At 40.0% G+C, this 16,748-nt stretch overlaps 1 protein-coding gene across 1 annotated transcript in view; it reads right to left on the reverse strand.

The window, feature by feature from the left end:
* Positions 1 to 1,449: 1,449 nt before the first annotated feature.
* The window catches only part of LOC126293237 (glycoprotein-N-acetylgalactosamine 3-beta-galactosyltransferase 1-like), a 49,072-nt gene continuing 33,773 nt past the window's right edge, over positions 1,450 to 16,748 (reverse strand). The window contains exons 5-6 of the mRNA XM_049986357.1: positions 3,380 to 3,498; positions 1,450 to 1,587 (exon numbers count right to left, since the gene is read on the reverse strand). Of these exons, the coding sequence (XP_049842314.1) occupies positions 1,450 to 1,587; positions 3,380 to 3,498 (257 nt within the window). The remainder of the gene's footprint in view (positions 1,588 to 3,379; positions 3,499 to 16,748) is intronic.

The following is a 16,748-nucleotide window of genomic DNA, read 5'->3' on the forward strand; positions in this document are numbered from 1 at the left end:
GTGAGATTCTGACTAGGTTTCTTGCAACCCATATTGCCTATCCTATCCTATCCTATCCTATTTCATTGGGCCCAGTTATATCCCATTCCATCGAAAGGTAGCTTTATAATATTCCCCATTTTGCAAAACAAAACTTTGCACTTGCAGAGTTATAGTTCCTGTAGTCAAGGGTTTAACATCACACCAGACCTTATATTACCACAGCTCTCACATAATGCACAAACACTCCCCAATGTTCAACAACCTTCCTTGCCCTTACATCACCCCTGTGTCGCACATCACAGTACTTCACCATCTAGTCATCAAATGTCTTTCACCTACTCACCAGAAGCAGCATATTACAAGGAAACATCACCAACATCATTGTAACCAAGATCATCATTGGTACCGCTTCTTCAGCTGTTAGTGTAATTTACATTACACTGTTTTTGACTGTGAAAGTTGAAATGTAACCTATTAATATCACATGCTGAAAATTTAGTAAGAATTTGTTCACTTGTGACACCATGTAAGGCAGTGTGATCTTATACTGAAACAAACTAAACTCACCTTTACAGTATTGTGTCATACATATGTATGTTAATAGAGAGTGGAAAAGAATTTTGTTAATTGCCGACTTGAGTCCGAAGTGAACTGCTATAACTGCTATCTCAAAGATGCAGGTTTGTCACCAATCTCCTCAGCATCTCTCACACACTGAATAGATTTAGAAATCCTGAAACTGATTCTTACTATTATTAATACAATTCATGAGTAATGTTCAAGATTGAGTCTCACCTAAATTCTCCTTCGGTGAACACCCTTTATTTTTCTTCTGTATTATACAATACTTTTAGGGTCCAAATAGCTATTACAGAAGAAAAAAATCATTAAACACCTTTAACTTTCATCTCCACAACAACATAAAGATAAAATTTTGTCCATGTTCATTTCTCTTAGCACTGTCACTTAGCAATGTCTTTGGTTTTCCACATACAAATCCACAAAGAAAATGTTATATTTTAAAGTCTGTTTTTATGCTTTACATGATGTTGGAGGGAGGGTCAGCAATGTGACTGGTGTTGTCTCTCTTGTGGATAATCAAAGTTTCAACAAGGGAAATAAAAAGAAAAAGGAAAAAATAAAAAGTAAACAGTTAAATTGATTTGTAAGGTATTGTGCATTTATTATAACTGATTGGGGTAGTGAACTTGGTCACCTTGAACTGTAAAAAGAATATACAAAATGTACGGTTCATCTCAATTTTCCATTATTTACATTCTGATACTTGTCACACGGATGCTATTGTAAACACAAAAAGATTTTAAAAATCTTACAATTTGACCCAGACAAATGGAAACATGATGGAACTGTTATTTGTCTCCTGAGGCTTTAATGTACAAATCTGTAGACATGTTGAGTGAAGTTTGGTGGGAGTGGCAGCATGTGAGCTACCTCCTGTGGGGAAGGCTATTTGAGCCTCAGCAGAGTGCCGCAGGTTGTGGGACGACGTGGCTTGAGGCGGTACAGCAGGTAGTACATTGCCCGCAGCTCACCAGGTAGCAGGCCGGAGAACAATACGGGCTCCGTCGAGCAGCACTGGTCCACCTGTACATACAGCAGCTACTGGCTCACCAACAACTAGGGGATGCTTGGAATGCAGTTTGTTCCTCCACGATGCTGTCCTTCCCCATTCCATCATATATTAACATATGATTCTCATAATGTCATGGACATAAAAAGGTGCATATAACTCTACCAATTAATGTCAAGCCAAATAACTTCTTGCACAATAGGCAGAAGTGGACTGATGTGTTATTGGCTTGCTCAATTTGTGAAACTCTTTCTCTTGAATAAACCATACAGTTTTTCTGAAATTGTAATCATTTTTTTGTCTGCACAAGTACATCAGAATACTATAAAATACAAGGGCTGTTCAATAAAGAGCGATCTTTCCCCCCACCCCCAACATCCCTTTACTCATCCTTCTCAAAGTACTCTCCCATGAATGTGATGCACTTGTCCCAGCATTTCAGCCAGTCTTCAAAGACATGCTGGAAACCATTTTTTGAGAGGTCCTTCAAAATCACCTCCGCAACCTTCACCACTGCTTCTGATGATTGATAGTACCTCCCACGAAGGAGTTTCTTCATGTTAGGGTATAGAAAAAAGTCATTTGGGACTAAATCCGGACTATAGAGAGGGTGAGGGATGCACTTCACGTTGATTTTTGCAAGATATTCAGCAACAACATTGGCAATATGCGGCCACACATTATCGTGGTGCAGCATCCAGCCTGCTTCATGAAAATGTGGTCTTTTGTGCCTGATATGGACTTTCAATGTTTTAAGGATATCCCTGTAGTATTGTCCAGTTATTGATATATGTGCAGGTTCAACATCATGATAAACCATTCCATGAATATAAAAGAATGAGATGACCATAACTTTCCCAGCAGAAGCAACCACTTTTGCTTTTTTGGGGGTTGCTGATGAAGGAGATTTCCACACTGAGCTTTGCTGTTTGCAATAATGATCAAAATGATGTAGCCAAGTTTCATCAGCAGTGATTACATTTTAAAGAAACTCCAGATCTTCCACTAACATCAACTTTAACTGCATGCACACCTGCATGCAAATGTCCTTTTCAGGAATCAACAGTCTTGGAACCCAATGCACACAAATTTTTCCGTTACCATCATGTGGGTAGTACCCAATGAAATGTTCAGTATTCAGAAAGTGATCTTAAGGTAATTCGTCGATCCTCTTTCACAATGACAGCAACAGTGTTGATGTTTACTTCTATAAGAGCAGTAACTGGAGCACCGGGTCCACCTTCCATTGAAATTGATTTTCTCCCCTCTTTAAAAATGTTAAACCACCTTTGAGTTGTGCTGTAGGGAAGAACAGACTCTCCATAGGACTCCTGTAACATTGCATAAGCCTCAGCTGAAGATTTGTTGAGACGAAAGCAGAATTTCAAAGCCGCATATTTTTCCTGGCGTGTTACCTCCAGTACAGAGGTAGGCGATTCTGAGTGTGTCTGGCCTTGCCTCTCACCAGTGGGAATGAGGAGTCCCAACAGTGAAACTACTAAAGTGTGTTTGTTGCACATTAAGCTAACAGAATATCATAAGATTAAATTTTATCATGAGAAATCATGAACATAAAAAATTATGATCATTCTTTATTGAACAGCCCTCGTACATCTACTGATTTCTGTCCCATTTAGATAATTCCTTAGTGGTGCCTCCTTTTTTGTTTTGTTTTAGAGTGTATAATGAAAGAAATCTGAGCAGGGAGAGGTGATACATAAAATTTAAAGAAATGGTGTGACCTGGTATTTATATAGTACTGTGACTTAGCAATGTCTGAATGGAATGTTCTGACAGTATACTCACTCTCTTGCCTTGCAGGACGTCCTCCATGAGCGCCTCTGGTGGGACCTCATAGAACACACGCAGGCCGTAGTCGTCCTTGGCTATGAAGAACTGCCCACCCACCGCTGCCATACACAGCACTGCACACAGACACACCTGTCGGGTGCTGTTTGTGATGTTCAAGCAATAAATAAGAAAATAATTCCTAACTACTGGCCCAGGTTTTGGGGACGTTTCCTTTGGTAGTAAGGGAAGTGATGAAAATGAAAATTCCCTCACAAATATTCACATTTCTGCCTCACTGGGACCTACAATAGGCCTTGTCTCAAATAGACCAAGTACCATTTGGTGTAGAGGACATGGGCATCCACAGAAATTTATTCAACAAGCAGCAAGATCCCAAAAGTTCAATTTTTGATGCTACTGGCTACTTGAGTCTGAGAATGTGATGTGCTGCACAAAATAAATTTGACAGGACGTAAACAATGCTTACTGTATCTTAAACGTTTGGTGGTTACCCAGTCAATATTTCTTTTAAGGCAAATTACTGCCATACTTCAAAGGGAAGCATATTTCATATAGGCATATCTGAGGTACATGTTTTTATATTATTAACTAGCTGTATCCAGTCATGCATTGCAGTGCCCAGTCTGGTTAAATGGAAAAATAGAAAGCATATCCTAATTTCCTCCTCCTCTTCCTTGTCTCAGTCCATCTCCTCTTCCCCCTCCTTTTGTCTATCTCATCTTCCTTCCCTCTCTCTCTGTCCATCACATCCTCCCCTCTCTACATCTCCTCTGCCACCTCCCTCTGTCTCCTACTTTTCACTCTCTATGACAATTTCCTTCCACCTCTCTGTCCATCTCCTCTTCCCCTCTCTCTGAACTTCAGCCTTGTTTATTTTTACTGCAAATTTAGATTCTGCAGTAACACAGTATTGTTTAACAGTTGAAGTAAATTGGTCAAGAACTTTTCAACGTTTTTGCTAACAATTTTTCCCTTTATATATTACATATACAGTAATATATTAAAAACAAAGATTCCAAGACTTACCAAGCGGGAAAGCGCCGGTAGACAGGCACAATAAAATAACACACAAACACACACACAAAATTTCTAGCTTTCGCAACCAATGGTTGCTTCTTCAGGAAAGAGGGAAGGAGAGGAAAAGACGAAAGGATGTGGGTTTTAAGGGAGAGGGTAAGGAGTCATTCCAATCCCAGGAGCGGAAAGACTTACCGTAGGGGGAAAAAGGACAGGTGTACACTCGCGCGCACACACACACACACACACACATATCCATCCGCACATACATAGACACAAGCAGACATTTGTAAAGGCAAAGAGTTCGGGCAGAGATATCAGTCAAGGCGGAAGTACAGAGGCAAAGAAGTTGATGAAAGACAGGTGAGGTATGAGTGGCGGCAACTTGAAATTAGCGGAGGTTGAGGCCTGGCGGATATCGAGAAGAGAGGATATACTGAAGGGCAAGTTCCCATCTCCGGAGTTCTGATAGGTTGGTGTTAGTGGGAAGTATCCAGATAACCCAGACAGTGTAACACTGTGCCAAGATGTGTTGGCCATGCACCAAGGCATGTTTAGCCACAGGGTGATTCTCATTACCAACAAACGCTGTCTGCCTGTGTCCATTCATGCGAATGGACAGTTTGTTGCTGGTCATTCCCACATAGAAAGCGTCACAGTGTAGACAGGTCAGTTGGTAAATCACGTGGCTGCTTTCACACGTGGCTCTGCCTTTGATCGTGTACACCTTCCGGGTTACAGGACTGGAGTAGGTGGTGGTGGGAGGGTGGATAGGGCAAGTTTTACACTGGGGGCAGTTACAAGGGTAGGAACCAGAGGGTAGGGAAGGTGGTTTGGAGATTTCATAGGGATGAACCAAGAGGTTACGAAGGTTAAGTGGACGGCGGAAAGACACTCTTGGTGGAGTGGGGAGGATTTCATGAAGGATGGATCTCATTTCGGGGCAGGATTTTAGGAAGTCGTATCTCTGCTGGAGAGCCACATTCAGAGTCTGATCCAGTCCCGGGAAGTATCTTGTCACAAGTGGGGCACTTTTGGGGTTCTTCTGTGAGAGGTTCTGGGTTTGAGGGGATGAGGAAGTGGCTCTGGTTATTTGCTTCTGTACCAGGTTGGGAGGGTAGTTGCAGGATGCGAAAGCTGTTTTCAGGTTGTTGGTGTAATGGTTCAGGGATTCAGGACTGGAGCAGATTCGTTTGCCACGAAGGCCTAGGCTGTAGGGAAGGGATCGTTTGATATAGAATGGGTGGCAGCTGTCATAATGGAGGTACTGTTGCTTGTTGGTGGGTTTGATGTGGACAGATGTGTGAAGCTGGACATCAGACATATGGAGGTCAATGTCAAGGAAAGTGGCATGGGATTTGGAGTAGGACCAGGTGAATCTGATGGAACCAAAGGAGTTGAGGTTGGACAGGAAATTCTGGAATTGTTCTTCACTGTGAGTCCAGATCATGAAGATGTCGTACCGAGCGAGGTGGCGCAGTGGTTAGACACTGGACTCGCATTCGGGAGGACGACGGTTTAATCCCGTCTCCGGCCATCCTGATTTAGGTTTTCCGTGATTTCCCTAAATCGTTTCAGGCAAATGCCGGGATGGTTCCCTTGAAAGGGCACGGCCGATTTCCTTCCCAATCCTTCCCTACCCTGAGCTTGCGCTCCGTCTCTAGTGACCTCGTTATCGACGGGACGTTAAACACTAACCAACACCAACATGAAGATGTCATCAATAAACCTGTACCAAACTTTGGGTTGGCAGGCTTGCATAACCAAGAAGGCTTCCTCTAAGTGACCCATAAATAGGTTGGCATAAGAGGGGGCCATCCTGGTACCCATGGCTATTCACTTTAATTGTTGGTACGTCTGGCCTTCAAAAGTGAAGAAGTTGTGGGTCAGGATGAAGCTGGTTAAGGTGATGAGGAAAGAGGTTTTAGGTAGGGTGGCAGGTGATGGGCGTGAAAGGAAGTGCTCCATTGTAGCGAGGCCCTAGACATGTGGGATATTTGTGTATAGGGAAGTGGCATCAATGGTTACAAGGATGGTTTCCGGGGGTAACAGACTGGGTAAGGATTCCAAGTGTTCGAGAAAGTGGTTGGTGTCTTTGATGAAGGATGGGAGACTGCATGTAATGGGTTGAAGGTGTTGATCTACGTAGGCAGAGTTACGTTCTGTGGGGGCTTGGTAACCAGCTACAATGGGGCGGCCGGGATGTTTGGGTTTGTGAATTTTAGGAAGTAGGTAGAAGGTAGGAGTGCGAGGTGTCAGTGGGGTCAGGAGGTTGATGGAGTCAGGTGAAAGGTTTTGTAGTGGGCCTGTTCTGAGGATTCCTTGAAGCTCCGCCTGGACATCAGGAGTGGGATTACCTTGGCAAACTTTGAATGTAGAATTGTCTGAAACCAGGCGCAGTCCCTCAGCCACATACTCGCGATGATCAAGTACCACGGTCGTGGAACCCTTGTCACCCAGAAGAATGATGATGGATCGGACAGCTTTCAGATCACAGATAGCCTGTGCTTCGGCTGTGGTGATGTTGGGAGTAGGATTAAGGTTTTTCAAGAAAGATTGAGAGGCAAGGCGGGAAGTGAGAAATTCCTGGAAGGTTTGGAGAGGGTGATTTTGAGGAAGAGGAGGTGGGTCCCGCTGTGATGGAGGACGGAACTGTTCCAGGCAGGGTTCAATTAGGATAGTGTCTTGGGGAGTTGGATCATTAGGAGTGGGATCAGGATTATTTTTCTTCGTGGCAAAGTGATATTTCCAGCAGAGACCACGAGTTTAGGACAGTAAATCTTTGACAAGGGCAGTTTGGTTGAATCTGGGAGTGGGGCTGAAGGTGAGGCCTTTGGATAGGACAGAGATTTCGGATTGGGAGAGAGGTTTGGAGGAAAGGTTAAGCCTACACTGTGATGCTTTCTATGTGGGAATGACCAGCAATAAACTGTCCATTCGCATGAATGGACACAGGCAGACAGTGTTTGTTGGTAATGAGGATCACCCTGTGACTAAACATGCCTTGGTGCACGGTCAGCACATCTTGGCACAGTGTTACACTTTCCTGGTTATCTGGATACTTCCCACTAACACCAACCTGTCAGAACTCCGAAGATGGGAACTTGCCCTTCAGTATATCCTCTCTTCTCGATATCCGCCAGGCCTCAACCTCCGCTAATTTCAAGTTGCCGCCGCTCATACCTCACCTGTCTTTCAACAACTTCTTTGCCTCTGTGCTGCCACCTCGACTGACATCTCTGCCTGAACTCTTTGCCTTTACAAATGTCTGCTTGTGTCTGTGTATGTGCAGATGGATGTGTGTGCGCGCGCGAGTGTACACCTGTCCTTTTTCCCCGTACGGTAAGTCTTTCTGATCCCAGGATTGGAATGACCCCTTACCCTCTCCCTTAAGACTCACATCCTTTCGTCTTTTCCTCTCCTTCCCTCTTTCCTGAAGAAGCAACCGTTGGTTGCGAAAGCTAGAAATTTTGTGTGTATGTTTGTGTGTTATTTTATTGTGGCTGTCTACTGGCGATTTCCCGCTTGGTAAGTCTTGGAATCTTTGTTTTTAATATATTTTTCCCATGTGGAAGTTTCTTTCTATTTTATATACAGTAATATATTATACAAGGTTTGGTATGTAGGACATCCGCAACTGAGAGGCATGATAATTAATTTACAGAGATCTTTTTCAGTAGTACAGCTGAATCGGATCTCTCTAATGTAGTTATACATTAGATATGACTCTCCAGTACATCTATAAAAACACACACATACTCCAATGCAACATTGTGTTAGAACTTTAACTTAATCATCTAACTAATTTTCGGGTTTTGTGAGCCTGAATTTTTATTTAAAAAGATATGTACATGGATGTAGGAAACCTTCAAAAACAGCCTTAAAATTGGTACATAGGAGCAACTCTTAACAGCCTAACACTCAACCCAAATGGTCTTTGTCTCCCTGATTTGCTAAGTTATTGTGTAGACATGATAGTTTGAGCTCATAGCTCGCATTGTTGCTTCCCATATACTTTAAGAAGATCCAGTTACATTTGACCTTGGTAGTTCATCCTTTCTTCCTTTCATAAAGCACAGAAATTTGTATTTTGTTCTGCATTTTGGACCACAGATTAAATTACATGAATACACTTACACTGTGCATCATATAGTACAGAAAGACCATCTTCCTCACTCTCTACTACAATTTCTCTAATGCATAAAACTGAATAAAGTCACAGCAAGCCATGACAGATGACATGTAAGCATAGTATAGAGATTAAGACGTGGACAAGCAAAGGGGCTGTTCTCATGGGAATAGGGGATTGGTGACAAACAGGTACCTTACAGCCATGTTTATGCTGTGCTAGGTGTTGGAAGTGTCCTTTTCTGTAACTTATTAAGGGCTGTACAAGGAAACAGTAGAGAAAAGAAAAGGTAGGGCATTCTGTTATGGCAATATTCTGGAAAGGTTCACATCCTCCTAGGTTACAAAACAACTTCAAAATCACAGGCATGACAATAAAACTGTACAATCTTCCATGAACAACCTGACAACCAAACAAAGCAACTGTGTTAACTCTTGCATATGGCTGAGTATGATTAAACAGAAGTCTATAATAAAACCATGGATCACACAAGGAATAAAGATTTCCCATAAGACAAAAAGGAAAATGTATCTGTCGAGCAAAAATAGCTTCAATGCTGATGATTTAGCTAAATATAAGGAATAGTGTAAAATATTTAAAAAAAGTAATTCAGACATCTAAACAAATACACTCTGAGAAGAAGATAGCAATGTCAGGGAACAAAATAAAAACAATATGGGATATAGTGAAAGAAGAGACTGGTAAAACAAGAAAGGAACAGGAGCAAATAGCACTAAGGGTAGATGACACATTAGTAACCGATGGGCATAGTGTGGCAACAAGTAATTTATATCCGTTACTGACTGAATGGGATTGTCAGGATCAGTAAATAATGCCCTTGAATATCTAAAACTAGACCTTTACAATTAGCTTAAGGTACATGGATATGTCACTCACATCACCAAAAGAAATAACTTCCATAATAAAATCTTTAAAAACAAAGCTTTCTAGTGGTTACGATGAAATATCAACAAAGTTAATTAAGGCATGTTCTTGTGAGTTCAGTACAATTCTAAGTTACTTGTGTAACCAGTCAATTATAACTGGGACATTTCCTGACTGGCTGAAATATGCAGATGTTAAGCCTCTATTCAAGAAAGGGGATAAAGAGATGCCATCAAACTACAGACCGATTTCACTGTTGCCAGCATTCTCAAAAATTTGAGAAAAAGTAATCTACAGGCAGCTTCTCAACCGTGTGACCACAAATAACATATTATCAAGAACACAGTTTGGATTTCTGAAGGGTTCTGATATCGAAAAGGCTATTTACACATACAGTGAAAATGTACTTAATTCATTAAATAACAAGTTACAAGCAGCAGGTATATTCTGTGATTTGTCAAAGGCATTCGATTGTGTAAACCACAACATCCTTTTAAATAAATTAGAATTCTATGGTGTCACGGGCAGTGCTGCAAAATGGTTCAAGTCATACCTTGCTAACAGGAAACAAAGGGTGTCAGTGCAAGGGACTAGTGAATTAAGTCATCAGTCATCATCAGAATGGGAAGAAATTACATTTGGTGTCCCACAAGGATCCATCTTAGGGCCATTGCTTTTTCTTGTGTACATTAATGATCTCTCATCAGTTACACTGCCAGAAGCAGAGTTCGTTTTGTTTGCAGATGACACAAGTATTGCAATAAATAGTATGTCGAGTGTAGTTCTAGAAAGTCTGCTAATGATATTTTCATGGATATTAATAAATGGTTTAAAGCCAACTCACTGACATTAAACTTCGAAAAGACTCACTATATGCAATGCAGAACCTGCAAGAGCTTTCCACCCAGCATATGCATAAAGTACGAAGAAGAGCAGATAGAAGAGGTTGACAGTCTTAAATTCCTGGGATTACAACTTGATAATAAATTCAGTTGGGAGGAGCATACCACAGAACTGCAGAAACGCCTTAACAAATCTGTATTTGCGATTCGAGTGTTAGCAGACATAGGCGGCATAAAAGTGATAAAGCTTGCATGCTTTGCCTACTTTCATTCCATAATGTCATATGGTGTAATATTTTGTTCAAGTCAAACAAAAGTTTTCAGAGTCCAAAAGCGTGTAATACGTATTATTTGTGGAGTAAACTCACAGACGTCTTGTAGAAACCTCTTCGAAGAACTGGGTATACTAACTACTGCCTCTCAGTATATTTACTCCTTAATGAAATTTGTCCTAAATAATATATCTCTTTTTCCAACAAACAGCTCAGTTCATACATACAACACCAGGAACAAAAATGATCTGCACAAGGACTTAAAAGCACTTACTTTAGTTCAAAAAGGCGTCCACTACTCAGGTACACTCATTTTCAATAATTTGCCAGCAAACATAAAAAATTTAGTTACAAATAGAGATCAGTTTAAAAGGAGCCTGAAAGACTTACTAGTGGCCAACTCCTTCTACTCCATTGACGAATTTTTTAATAGAAACAAATGATGTGTTGTATCTATTTATACTATTAGTATTGTTATTTCAGCTTAAAAAAAATAAAAAAAGGTGACATGTTCCACATCCACGAGGATCTCCTCAACACGGATCTATGGAACGAAAAACTAATCTAATCTAATCTCAAAGGATCTGGAAAGATGTGAGAATTTTGCAATTAATAAAAAGTCTGCCAGAGGTTCTAGGAGGGTGCTCACCCCTCCCCTCCCCCTCCCCCTCCTCTTCCTTGTGGACACCTATGGTAGAGAACAAAATTAAAAAAAAAAATTCTTGGGAAATATTAAAACTGAGTATAAGGACATGTTTTGGAGACAGATGACAATATTGCTTCCTAAGAAGGCAAGATGAAAGCTTGGTAGTCTGCAATGATGTTACCATCATTAACATTGTCAACCAGCTGTCTATTTGAATGCAGCAAAGAATCTCTTTTCTCCATTTATGAGGCTACAGACCCACCTTATGACATGGTATTAAAAATAAACAATCGATATTTTACTCATGAGTAGTATTGCAGTATTCATAATAGCATCAAAAAAAGTATTGATACTATGAGATACTGATATTTACTCAATACACAAAATGAATATTACAAAAAAATTCATGGTCTGTGAGCATATATTAATGTCAGCTATTTGCAACACTTGAAAATTTGTGGCAGACCAGGACTCAAATCCAGATCTCCCACTTATTGCAAGAAGTCACCTTAACTATCAGAATGAAAAAATTATAACACACTTCTTGGAAACCCAAGTGGCGTACTGAACCCCTGAGTAGTCATAATTGGGTGATATATTATAGTGATTCAGTAAATAGTCTTGGCAACCATCTGGATAGTCAACTATAATGACAAGGAAAGGCAACTGTTACATATTTTTTTCAACGTCTTTCTCTGTGTGGTTTAGGTGTCCTATTTTTATGATTGCTGCAGCTTAAGTGCAATAGTGGTGGCTGTTACCAAAGTGCACATTTGGCTGACTGAAGCACTTCCGTAAGAGAAGGAGACATCTTGTATGACATAGTAGGTCACTCTGGAAGGCACCTCAGTCCTTGGTTGATGTTAAACCCCTACTTTTAATGCGAGCACAGCTGCTGATTTAGTTTTTTTTAAATATATAAATAAAATAGTTGCTTCTTCATATCTGATGGTGGTGGTGGTGCTAGTAAAAGATAGTAGATCATTGTTTTAGAACATAAAACCAGTGACCTACCTTGCATTTTATACTTAGCATAGCAGCTGGGGTGCACTGTAGCACTGTTTATTATCATGAAATGGTATACACATGATCCAAATAAATACTTCTTGATGGACCTTCCGTAATCTTGGATCCTCCATGTTTGATTGTGGTGTCATGTTTCATCCGTCATCTTGTAAAATTCTGGCAAATGTGCAGGTTACACTGTTATCCCAAGCCAATTAGGTGGTGCCCCATTCCTCAGTTTTGTATTTCCTGCAGTTTGCACCTCATCCAATTAGCCTAGAAGGGAAGAGGAGAGCTGATGGGGCAAGGGAGTTGGGGAGAAGTGGATAGAGGAGATCTGGCAACAATGCAGGTTTAATGGAAACTGGCTTTATTCCAAGGCCTAAGAGTACCTATTTGCAAAGGAAAAAAGGGCATTGCAATGCATGTCAGGCACAGTTAGTCTTCCATAAAATATTGGATACTCTCTAGTACAATCTTTCAATCTCTGTTTTCAAACTCTATCTATAATAAAGAAAGTTAGTCGATTTCCACTAGCTTTAAAGAGAAAAATAAAAGTGTTGCAAAATGGTGTCTCATGCATGGAACAGATATTCAACATCAAGAGCAGTTTGAAAACAAGAGCAGAAAGCTGCCACAACACAACAGTAAAATTTTTGTTGATTTCAAAAAGGCATATGTCTTGAGTGACAGTGTGAGGGAACCACTGTCCTTACTTAAAGAGATAACCATATTTTACTTGCATCAGTTGAGGATAGGCCAAGAATCGATAGTCAAGTGCTGAGAGCGCCCAGCCAATGATATTGTTATCAGTGAGATGTAACTGAGTCGGTGAGCGTCATGATGCAATGGTGTAGTGGGAGGAGGCATATTGTACTGGCTGAGTGTGTGTCCCCATTGCCATAGGTTGGCCCCCAACAAACGTAAGAAACATACTGAACAGTGACAAAGTATGTTTACCGAAAGGCGATTATTAATACGGAGTGCTGACAGTACATGTTGTTTCTACCGCACCAGCCAATGGACCGTAGAGAGTGTAACGTGTGCAGATTATTACGGCAGTGTGTGATGATATCTGAATGTATTTGAACTGTGCTGAGATTAGCTGTGAGAAGATGTGTATGACAATAGTAGTGACTGTTTCCTGTTGTGTTTAATGAGGATATATTGCTTGACATAGTGCAAATTTTTGTGCCTTTAATTACTGTTAAGTCTTCTCTCCTTGAAACAGTATTATTGAGCAGCCAAAATCCAATTCAAACAACTTCCACAGCTGTTAAAATCAATTAGTACTTGTTCATTAGGTCACTGCCATTAAAATAAAGGTTAGGCTGCTATATTATTAAATTGCTAAAAATAATAAATTTAATGAGGCACTTTCAACAGACAAACTTTATTTACTATTTTAGAAGAGATTGGAATTGATAGAAAGCCAATGTTAATTGTAAAACTAACATCACTAATTACAAAGTTTCTTTTATTATGTACAAATTCAATGTATCGAATAGTGTTTCCAAAAAAAAATAAACATTTCCAGTCTGTTTATGGACTTTTTTACTGTTGCCCACTGTGCTCACCACTAATGTTCAGGGTGCCCCATGATGATAGGGGTAGAGGGGGGGGGGGGGGCGGCATTTCCACATGAGTTGATCATATGGTGCAGCAGTGAATCGGGAGAAGTACGTGAACCCTGTAGGTGAATCTTACTTGCCAGTCAATACGAAGGGAAACCACATGTGTTATGGCATGAAACTCAAAATTTTCTTCAGTAAATATTAGTTATTGAAGTCTACATTTGACCTAGCAAATACTAGGAGAGGCTTCTGGGTCTTCTGGGTTTTAATACCAAAATATTGCTATGCAGTGAACCAGTTGGTTCAGTTAATAGATGAATATTGTTAAATCACCGAAGGTGTATGAAATGCTACAAAGTTTCACGATCTGAGCGAGAGATTTCGGCCAATATCTACAGTCAGCATTAATATATGCCATTTCTTATTTTTAATATTGTCATTTCACTTTCTATGAAAGTTTCTAGCAAATTTACCCTGATAAATCAGTTTTAGCTGAAAAAACACCTAGTAATGACATTACAGCATCTGCCAACTTTGTGTTCCATGATCTGCAAGGAAGTTCAGGTGCAATGGCCTGACTTAAAAAACAATACATACATTTCCATGGATCTCAGAAAATTCAAGAAGATATAAGCCTAAGCTGTAATGATCAAGATATACAGCAAGTTTATTCTTGAAGGCTTTCAGGCCTCCACATCGCCAATTGGTCTGGCCATATTCTGGACTTGAGAAAAAGACTTGGTTCAGCAACTTATGCTCTATATGTTACAGCAGCGGCTGCTAATACTGACGCTGTTAAGGCTACTTATTTCGGATGTTTTCATTCATTCTTGTGCTATGGCATAGTATTTTGGGATAACTAACCAATGGCAATAATGTATTTGTCACTAAAAAAAAGAGCAAAACGAATTGTGAGCAGAGTTAACAGATATTGTTCACGCAGAAATCTTTTTAAATTACGTAAAATATTAACAATGGCCTCACAATACATTGTATCCCTTATGTACTTTTTAATTGAGAACGAATAGTGCCTCATGACTACGACACAAGGTCAATACATAACTTGCACTGTGATAGAAAAATTTGAATCTAGTACACAGTAAGGGATACACTACACAAGCATAAAGGTGTTTTATGCACTCCCATCAAACAAAAAAGATCTTACCGTTGTAATGCCACAGTTTAAAAGTAAATTAAAGGATTATCTTTTGGAAAACTCTTTTCATTCTCTTAATGAATTCTGTAATGTAAACTTTGTTTTACATTGTAACTTAGATATGACACATTTTATTTGTAGTATGTGCTATTACCAATTCGCAATAGAAATTTTCTCTCAGGCTTATAATGTAATTCAATTTATCAAGCTGTAACGTGTAAATGTGAAATAATTGTAATTTATTATTTCATTGTTTTATACATTTCTTCAGTATCGGAAACTCCTATGATTGTAATTACTAGCATATTTTGTTCCTATACACAATTTGTATCTATTACCATCTATAAGTTCTGTCCTCACGTATAATTATGATTCGTTCCATATCCATGCAATTTACTTGTGTACTGAATCAGTGGAACACAGGTTACTAACTAAAAAGAGTTACTCAGAATCTGTTCTTGTGTAATAGTTGGTCTTACTATGAATTAGAATTTCATTAACTTTTTGAGAGGAATCATTTCAAAATATTAATTTATTACTGTTTTACGATGTTTGTTAATAAACACGTTGTAACACCATCCCGGGACTTATTTCAAGTAAATTAGCTGTCTGCTCACCCACTTATAAACACAGGTAGCTTACTTGCCTCTTCTGAAGAGTCCAGTGTGCTACAAGAGCTGCTTTGAGGAACAACATCTGCGAGAGATTCTCAGGAAAAGGTAGGGAGAAATCCTACATTCTGATTCAGTAAGATAATCCGTGAAAGGCTTAGCTTAACTAATGCGGTCTCAGGTGGAAAGGCATATCCAGTTATACTCTAGACCTTCTACACCACTTTCTATGGAACTGCAGCTAAACTATGAACCGTTTATGTAGGTTTAGTACAGAGAGAGGACTTCGCAGTTTCAAAAATGGTCTCACACTTTCACATGATGTAGACAGTGGAGAAAGAGAACACTAACTCCATCCCAGAGAAAGGAGAAAGGCATCTGGCCTCCCTCTTCCATAAACATTTTCCAAATCCAGATCAGCAGGAGAGGAAAAGAAGGCGACTGTCTAAGGAAAAGCTGATCCACTTCCTTCTGTCAACCCTATAACTTTTCCCTCAAAGATAAGACTTACGGCCAATTTCCTGTCTGTTATACACTATGGCAAATGATCTCACCTCCTCACAGTTACTTTTTTTTCTATTTTCGATTTTCAACCAGTAACTTCACTTTTCTTCCCCTGTTCATCAATATTTGTGTTCTACCATGTTTCTCTCTCCCTCCCTCTCCAATCCTTTCTCTCTAAATCTACTAGCTTGTGATTTATAGCCAGCATTCCACTTTTCATAAATATGCAGTGTGTAGTCTTCTGCTATAGGTACACTGTGTAAAAAAAGTGTCAGTTTTTGAAACAACATAGTTGTCTCCTGCAGTGATGCATTAAGTTCGAATTTTGGCTCAGAGATGCCTACAACGTTCCTCTGTAATGGTGCAAAAGCATGGTGCTCTGTGTCATCAACCCCAGACTTGGCAATGTTACCAACAACAAGGTGTCAACACGTGTGCAGAAAAGACCAGAGTCCAGAATTCTTGCGAATATATGGTGGTATAAGGTTGGTTAATGATGTCACATTGGAACCACATTTCATGACAATTCTGACCACTGCCCAGTGGAGGTGTCATCGTGGGTATATTCTCACAGTCCCTCTTACCCATACATCACCCCAGCTTTTGACGCCTCTGCAATGGAGGTCAGAAGCGTGACATCCAATGTTAAAATTACATGGTTTCTTATGGATGACATTTCAGATACACTGCTACTCAGAATTGACATGAAAATCTCTGAGGAG

This window comes from Schistocerca gregaria, chromosome 10 (assembly GCF_023897955.1).
Source record: "Schistocerca gregaria isolate iqSchGreg1 chromosome 10, iqSchGreg1.2, whole genome shotgun sequence".
In the NCBI taxonomy this organism is placed as follows: domain Eukaryota; kingdom Metazoa; phylum Arthropoda; class Insecta; order Orthoptera; family Acrididae; genus Schistocerca; species Schistocerca gregaria.